This window comes from Orbicella franksi, chromosome 1 (assembly GCF_964199315.1).
Source record: "Orbicella franksi chromosome 1, jaOrbFran1.1, whole genome shotgun sequence".
Classification (NCBI taxonomy): Eukaryota; Metazoa; Cnidaria; class Anthozoa; order Scleractinia; family Merulinidae; genus Orbicella; species Orbicella franksi.
Genome location: NC_138145.1, coordinates 41,792,288 through 41,801,509, shown reverse-complemented (window position 1 = coordinate 41,801,509; position 9,222 = coordinate 41,792,288). Strand labels below are relative to the sequence as shown.

Genomic DNA, 9,222 nt, shown 5'->3' with positions numbered 1-9,222 from the left:
TGAAAAAAAAAAAAGGGATGGGAGGACAGTAACGATGGGTGAATGGGTGTATGGTGGAAGGTTAGGAGAATGCAAAGATAAAAGAACGGTTATTACTGAGAAGGACAAACGGTTTCACGACAGTACTGGTCATTCATATTTATACCGTGTTTCATGTTCTTGGACAGGTAAAGATGCTGGTGCAGGAACTTTATCTCCAACGGAGGGCACTCGCATAGGTAAATTTAATTTCTACCACAAACTGTCTCTCTTTCTCCTTTTCTTCGCCCCTATCTGTGGGAGAGTTGATTCCACTTCTTGTTTGTAACGCTGGGAGGATGGGAAGGTGATGAGATCTGAACACAAAAGAAAGGAAATAAGGAAGCAGGGTAATAAAAAAATCGAGGCTGGAAGAATCGAAAAATTGCCTGACGACAAATTGAGTGAATGGGAGAGAATGGTGAGGAAAAGCTGATTTGTTACATGTAGTCATTTACTTTGATGAGTGTCCTGTGTTATCACCCACAGAGCCGGCAATTTCTCTGTAGTCTGAGTTTGAATGTTAAACTTGGTCTGGCGTGTTCTCTTCACCTCTCCTCTGGGTTCCTGAGGGACTGATTTGGGAGAAATGTGGGATTGAAGAATGCATAGATGGGAAGATAAAAGGATCGGAGAAGGGATCTATGGGAGGATGCGAATATAAAAGAGAAGATTGAAAGGAAGAGAGAATTGGTTAAAAAAAGCCAGGAGAGTTTAGAATGAAACAACTAAAAGGCTTTACAAATTAGTCATTTATAGTAAATAGTGTGAACCCAGGAGTATCAGTAATTCGTATGATGTGATCGTCCGGTTGAGGGTAGTTCTGAAAAGAACTGTTGTTGGTGACTTACGTTTCGACAACCTGAGTGGAAGTCATCTTCAGAGTCAAGTGAATAGTGTTTGTCAGTAACAATAGACGGATCGAAACCCACCAATGACTGATGACAAACTTTACACGAGTCTTTCAGCCAATATCATCATGGCTAAACTGACCAATAACATTCAACGGACCAGACTTCTAACATCATCGACTGACAAACACTATTCAGTTGACTCTGAAGATGACTTCCGCTCAGGTTGTCGAAACCTCAGTTTCGAGGAAATAGCTGTTTCATGACTCAGTCATTTGTATTGCAGACGAGTGTTGTTTTTTGCTTGATCAATATGCAGGTTCCATAGCCTCATTATCAGTATCAGAAACTAGTGCAGGTAATTTGAACTTTTATATTAAACTCAAGAACAACAACAAGCGTTATTTGCATATTCATAATAGTTTTAAATCAACTTTGTACACCACGCATGAATATAGAATTTAATAATATGCTATTTCCGAGTTACTTTGTGCTGTGTTCCAAAACGAATCCCAGTGCAAAACCTTTCATGTGAAAATGAGTTTGATTTGCATGAAAATTAACCTGTAGGCGGAATTCATTTTCACATGAATGGTTTTGCACGGAGACTCGTTTCGACACAGAGGCAAAAGGCAACTCGGAAATGGCCTATTGCTATCCGCTTAGTTTTTGGTTTCGTAATTTGGTTTTCCTGTTCTCTCTTGATAACGTTTTCTTACTAAGGTCTTGCACATTTTCTCAAACTCTTACAAGCTGCGAGGCGACGAAAGCCGGAAGTCACGTTGGATTTTTGCGTTTGACTGCTGTCGAATCGTAACAATCTGGAGACCTAATAACGTCGTAGCTTCTTAGAGATAAAAGTGTGTCATCGCTCGTAATTTGTAGTCAAAGACCCGAATGCCTTAGCAGCAATTCATGTCTCTGACTAACTCTGAGACGTTATAATTAAGAGAAGAACAGAAATGCTTCAGGACTTTCAGGCCATTTATGTCCATTTATACAAAGAGAATTTCCCTTTCTTTGCTAGTTGAATATACGGACGCCACTGCTTCATCAACAACACAGAAAATGGTTACAGGTATTATGAACTTAATGGTAAACTTAGAGTCTGAGGTCTTTTTCTTATCCCCACTTCAAGGAAATTTTGTTTTGTAGTTAAAAAGGGAGGACGAAAAGATGGGAGGACAGGAGGATTGATCGAAAGATTGATGAGAGAAAAAAGATGGAATGCTGCTGCGTGGTCAACTATTTTATCAAGTATATTCTCAGGGTATTGTTTCACTACTCTCCTATAAGAGAGTTGATGTGGGTGAAAGAGGAGATTGAAAAAAAAAGGGATGGGAGGACAGTAACGATGGGTGAATGGGTGTATGGTGGAAGGTTAGGAGAATGCAAAGATAAAAGGACAGTTATTATTGAGAAGGACAAACGGTTTCACGACAGTACTGGTCATTCATATTTATACCGTGTTTCATGTTCTTGGACAGGTAAAGATGCTGGTGCAGGAACTTTATCTCCAACGGAGGGCACTCGCATAGGTAAATTTAATTTCTACCACAAACTGTCTCTCTTTCTCCTTTTCTTCGCCCCTATCTGTGGGAGAGTTGATTCCACTTCTTGTTTGTAACGCTGGGAGGATGGGAAGGTGATGAGATCTGAACACAAAAGAAAGGAAATAAGGAAGCAGGGTAATAAAAAAATCGAGGCTGGAAGAATCGAAAAATTGCCTGACGACAAATTGAGTGAATGGGAGAGAATGGTGAGGAAAAGCTGATTTGTTACATGTAGTCATTTACTTTGATGAGTGTGCTGTGTCATCACCCACAGAGCCGGCAATTTCTCTGTAGTCTGAGTTTGAATGTTAAACTTGGTCTGGAGTGTTCTCTTCACCTCTCCTCTGGGTTCCTGAGGGACTGATTTGGGAGAAATGTGGGATTGAAGAATGCATAGATGGGAAGATAAAAGGATCGGAGAAGGGATCTATGGGAGGATGCGAATATAAAAGAGTAGATTGAAAGGAAGAGAGAATTGGATAAAAAAAGCCAGGAGAGTTTAGAATGAAAACAACTAAAAGGCTTTATAACTTAGTCATTTATATCAACAAATTCTTCACGGTCCATTCCAGATCGACCAGAGAGTACTTGTGTCACGGATTCATCACCAATACAGGAAACAGCAAGTTCAGGTATTTTGAATTCTTAATGTTAAATTTAGTCTTACGGTGTTATCTTCATCCATCTTTCTGAGAAAGTTGATTCCAATTGTTTCTACAATAGAAAGATGGGAGAACATGGAGGCAAGGAAATAAGAAAGCATGGAAATGAAAGTTCGAGAATGTAGAAATGGGGGAATGACTTGATCGAAAATTTTGTTGATGAGAAGGAATTGTCAAGAAATAGCTGTTTCATGACTTAGTCGTTTATATTAACTGGTATTGTTCTTTGGTTGATCAATATTCAGGTTCCATAGCCTCATTACGAGTATCGGAAACTAGTGCAGGTAAATTGAACTTTTATATCAGACTCAAACAGCAAAAAGTTCTATTTGCGTATTCATAAATTGTTACCGCATTGTAGCATAAAGCTTAAAGCATTTTAAAATGGCTACGATCGCAAACTTACAAAAAAATAAACAACAAGAACAACAAAAATATAATCAAACGATTGATAGTAATTTGTCTCGCCTATCACAACAGGAGGATTAGCACTACACTAACGGCATGCTAATAAAGTAATCAATGGAGTTCATTGATTGTATAATTAATGCTGTAACCAGTAACTGTCTGAGATTCAGAGAGAGATTGTATTATTTGCGGAAAAAGCGATGACTAATCGATGACTATTTTCAACAATAAAGTGGAGACCGAGTTTCATCTTCGACGTTGCAGGGGCACAAACAGTGCCGCAAAGTGTGCCACGTCCATTAATTTAGTCATGTCTGCCTATATAAATCTCACAAGAACAGAATGAACAGCTTACAACTGCCGACAGACGCAAATTGTGTCCACTTTGGTCAATATAGTTTACAATATTGATAGTTTGTGTTTTAGGAAGAACCGTGTACATTAGTTGGCGGATTCTCGCTCCTATTAGATGCTCTTTCTAGAGGATATTTTATCTACACAAGTTGGTGATTAACGAAGAAACATTTGTCTTACAGGAACCTGCAGAGGTCTTTCCAATCTGCCTCGGACAATACCTCATTTTGTCAGTCGTGTCCAGGAATGCAATGCCATTCACAAATACCTCTCTCCAACACACAGTTGCAGATGTGTTCTCGTACATGGCGTTACTGGTGTGGGTAAAACATGCACGGCTATCAAGGTGGCAAACGACCGATTGGACTCCGACAACTGCACCGTGGTTGTTTATGTCAACTGCATAGATATAAATTCTCTGGACGATTTCGCAGAGAAGGCTCTTCAACAAGTTTACCCTGGTCCTGTCGAAAACCCGATATCGGAGCTGAAAAATCGCCTGAAAAGCCAAGATTTCTGGACTGTGTTGTTGCTGGACAACTTCGAATTTCTGCTGCATTTGGGTGACATTGGGCAAGAAACTCTCCATGGAGGAGCAATGGCACAAAACCCAGCATGTGAAGAATCGAAGATCATGAATTTCATCACTAAAACTGTGCTGATTTCAAGAAAAGTCAAGTTACTGGCCACCTCATCAGAGAGAGTTGCTTTCCCCGACCTAGGGCAGCAACTGGTTCATCTGGCTTGCTTTGAGCCAGAAGAATCATTTCAGCTCTTGCAAAGTGTTTGTAAAGAAGGGGTGGTTAACCAGCAGCACGCGTACCAGCTATCAGAGATTTGTAGCGGCATTCCACTCGTTCTGTACACCTTAGCCATGTCACACCCCGACCTGCTTGATCTCGTGGCACGTATGAGCCACGCACGACCGAACGATGCATTTGAGTTCTTAGGAAAGATCCAGGTAGTCCCAAAAGAAAAAAAGATTAACGCGTGCCTTGATATTTGCTTTGGCAGACTCAATGCACAAGAAAAGAAGACCCTTATAACATTAGCACTTCTTAGAGGGCGTTTCACCTTGCGTAGAGCTGAACAAATATTTCAATCGTTGATGCCGAGTGAACATCAGCTCACAGATAATGCATTGGAACTGGCAAAGCGATCTCTTTTACGACAAAACATCGTTAAGGAAGGTTGTTTCTTCACTTTTCTCAGAGTCATTCGCGACTACTGCGGAAAGAAGACATCAGATCAGTCAGGTTTTCGTGAAGTCTTTGACAATGCCCGGAATGTGTTCATCAACTACTTTCTTACCTTCCTGACAGACACATTTAAACTGTTCTTGAGCAAGAACGCTTCAGACGCAATCACAGCTTTCCAACGGGAGGAAGAGAACATCATGCAACTTATTGGGTGGTGTGACAACGGAGAAATTGCTAAAGAACAAATTGGAAATTGCATCGATGTCTTCAACGGCGTCGGGGAGCTTCTGGCGAAGATGATTGGAAAGGAGAAATATGAATCTGTCTTCAAATTGTTAAGAAAGAAGTCTGAAGAAATGAAAGATCAAAAGAGATTGAGTGCCTGCCTCACCTCCCTGGGGATCAAACAAGTGTTCCACTGCTCATGTTCCCCAGGTCTGTGTGATATAGCGGCGGAACGAGCCAAGAAATATTTGGTAGAAGCCGACAAAATTCAAAGCAGTCTGGATCTGAACATCAAAACAGAAAATAGCCGGGCCCAATGTCTCTCCAAACTTGGTCGATGTCTTGCAAAGGAAGGCAAATTCTCTGAGGGGAAAGAGAAGATTCAGCAGGCTATCGACATTAGACAAAGACGTGGGGAAGAGGACATCGTCATGCTTGCAGCAACATACAATGATATGGCAGGTATGTGTCATTTATTGTTTATGCATCCTCAGTTTCAGCGAAACACTGTGACAGTAAATAGTCTTGTTCGTCAGCAAAGCACGATGATACCAGCCAAGAGTCTGGCCACGACCAATCGGATTGGGATTCTAACCCACTAACAATTGGACGCGTGAAGTCTATCTAAGAATAGGCTCGAGTTCCGCCGCTCTCTCGAGTCCGGTCTACGTCAGTTCTTCCCCTCCTTTCCCGAACAGTGGCTGGTAATGGAGCCTTATCAAGGGCCGGATCAATTCCTCATTAGTTTTTCCTTGTACTTGACTGAAAGTCATCGAGACGGAGGGATAATGATATTTTCTTGTAAATTATTTTGACAGTGGCCCTGTCGCTTAAAGAAGACCACCAGGAAGCCATTGCAGTCAGAGAACGCAAGACCCTTCCAGTTTACAGGGAACAACTGGGTGATCATCCCTTCACGGCAACCATCCTCAACAATCTGTCCAATAACTACTATGCTCTTGGTCAATACGACAAGGCTAAGCAGTATTCAGATGAAGCACTGAAGATGCGACTTGAGTTGCTGAAGGATCATCGTGACACGGCCAAGTCTCTCTTTGATCTTGGTATGGTGCAGAAAGCAAGGGGAGAACTCCAGAAAGCCAAAGAATGCCTTGAAAAGTCTAAGACCATTCAGGAGAAGGTGCTGGATGAAAACGTCAAGGATCGTCAACGGTATTTTGGGCTTTTTCATTGTAGCATAGGCGTGCTTCAACATCGGTTTTAGCTTAACTCAGAGGCTCAGCATTAGTAATCTGATTGTCTATCAATCACGATTGATTGATTGATAGACAGCACTCGACAGAGCCTGCGTTTTTTTTTTTTGCAAATTATGGCCGAAAAGCGTCGCTATACATGTCCGTTCTATCGATACTCTGGCTCAGTCACGAGGTCATACTAAGACAATAAGGCTGGGTTCCTTGGGAAGATTTTAATCAGTGTTTATGATCCAGGATCACTCAGATCATTACTGTACATCAAAGGAACCAAAGAATCCTTGCGAAGAGAAGATTCATTGGTTCCTTTGATGCACCATGACCCGATTGATCTTGGATCATAAAATGGGTCATATATAAATCCTGACCGGGATAATAACGCACATTTACAGGGCATGCTCTCGGTTTTTATGGACTTAAATAATTTCCTGCTGATATTTACTTCGACAGCATTTCCCTAAGCTCTGCCTGATATGGTTGTAGGTTCACAAGTCATAAAATCTAAAAAACTGGCCATAAGTCACGAGATAGGACTTGTTGATTATGGAAGGAAGACCGGTTCGTATTTACGCTTAGGTTTTGAAAGATTACTTGACGGTATTTCAAGAGTATGTGAACGGGCAAGGACAATGAAGATAGGGCATAGAGAGAAAATACACTATGTAGTGCTGATGAGAAACAAAACTACTGGTTGTTTATACAGTTACAATAAAATGATATCTTACTTGATCTCCTCACACAGAACCAGAGATGAAATTGAAGAAGTGCGCAACCGTCTTGTAGGCCAACAGCTGTAGTAAGATCCACTGAATAGGGGGACACAATCTGAGTTTGTAATGGTAGATATGACTGATGTTTTAACCCGATCTCAGCACGAAACCACCACGAAGAGAAGCTGAGTGTTCTCCGTTTAATGCTTGCTGGGATCAGGCTTTTAAAGTAAAACGTTAGTTGTAGACAACAAAAGATTATCGATAGCTTAAAAGATCGAAGCAACCAAGGTATCGATGACAGTTTTACACAAATTTAATTACCTTACATTTAGATCCAACTAACTACCAACTACTAAGTTTTTCCTAAAACAATGAATTTAAGTGTTTCATCCCAACGATTTCAGCGGAAAAAATAGGCACCTCTCACATGTGCAGCAAACGTTATTAATCAAGCTCTCGCATAGACATTTAGAAATTAATAACTTCAGCTTCCAGTGTGTGGAATTATTCTGTCGAGCAGTTAGGTGCTAATATCTATGGACGACCGATTGTCCTAGTAGGTTGAGGCCTTAATATCAAATTTTGTTGTGATCCCTGAATATATTTACGAGTCTTACAGTATTTCTGTAAGTTTAGCAGAGATGCGCGCTCATCAGAGAGAGTGACGGGCATTGAACCGATTACCTCAAGCTAGCTATGCATATATGCGCGGCACCAAAGAGCAAGAATTTTGAGTCGTTTTGGTTGTTTTCCCGTGTAGATTTCTCTTGGAAAATAGCACGCAGAAGTAAATACTACTGCTGAATACACCGACAAACAACGGTACGATAAAATGGCAATTGCGCTCCAGAACGGTTGGACATTACGGTAAATAATGTCTTGATGTTTTCAGTTTTAGGTTTACTAGTACAAGAACAATTCGTGGTAAACAATAAAGAGAAAATGAAAATCGTGTTCATGACTCGCGCCTATGGATTGATAGATTCCCTTGGAAATTTTATGTTCTAAAAAACTACAATTCCCATGTGGAACTATCAGTACATAGGCCGTAGACACGTTGCTCTCGAAAGAGAGAATTTTTTTGTACTCGCCCTCGTTTTCTATGACCGATAGGCAACGACTCGCTCACAGAAAACCTAGGCTCGTAGTCTGTTTGATAATTCTGGATTCTCCGTAAACGTATGCTTAACAGACAATTTTCTTTCTTTATAAAATCTCTCTTAAGATGAAGACTAGTGCTTGCCTTCAATTCATTACAATCATAGCGCAATATTTTCAAAGCAATTATACCAAATTTGGCAAGACACTGTCGGATGTCGTATACACATTTTATTGAACTTTTAAGGGAACAGGTATGCGCTTATTTTAACGCGTACTGCATGTATCTACTTGGACGTTTGTAGTCTGCACGACTGATGTAGCAGACAGTCCATGCGACTGAAGTACAAACGTAAGAATACAAAGAGACGTCTAGATGAATGGCGCAGGGGGAAGGCGACTGTCCATGAAGTTTCTTTTGCACAGTTTAAGTATTAGGTGATGTATTATTTTTGAGTAAACACTTCGATTGTGTATTGAACACTTGGCCTTGTAAACCCGACGTTTATTTGAAGCCGACGTTTGAGAAAAAACGTTTTACTATGTTTCATTTGCATGGTGTCTTAACGATGGGACTAAAGAAGGACTATTACGATTACGAAACTCAAGTCGTAGAATTTTATTGTGCTCTGCGTTTCCTAGACTATTAGGCATTGATTAGAAACTTAACGTTGCCCTTGCTCTGGGGGGGGGGGGGGGGGAATCCCATATGAAAAGGACGGGGGTGCTCGTCAGAAATTTTGAAAAGAACCCCTAAGAGGTACCAAGATCCTGTTTTTAGGGCGTTGCTTGAAATGTTTTCTTACATGACACATTATCTGTTGTGATGTTCATTCGGCTCAATATCCTAAAAGGTACCGCGAAAGCTCCAGCCGTGGACCTTTTGAGGCTTAACACCCTAAAAGTTACCAAACCCCTTTCTTAGCA

General features: G+C 40.9%; 1 protein-coding gene across 1 annotated transcript; it reads left to right on the top strand.

The window, feature by feature from the left end:
• The first annotated feature begins 34 nt into the window (after nucleotides 1-34).
• On the top strand, nucleotides 35-7,383 carry LOC145464533 (uncharacterized). Its single transcript, XM_081448454.1, is given in 9 exon segments — nucleotides 35-218; nucleotides 1,189-1,227; nucleotides 1,897-1,947; nucleotides 2,357-2,407; nucleotides 2,995-3,054; nucleotides 3,330-3,368; nucleotides 4,029-5,732; nucleotides 6,089-6,443; nucleotides 7,227-7,383. Coding segments are annotated over 9 exon segments (2,640 nt in total).
• The last annotated feature ends 1,839 nt before the right edge of the window (nucleotides 7,384-9,222 follow it).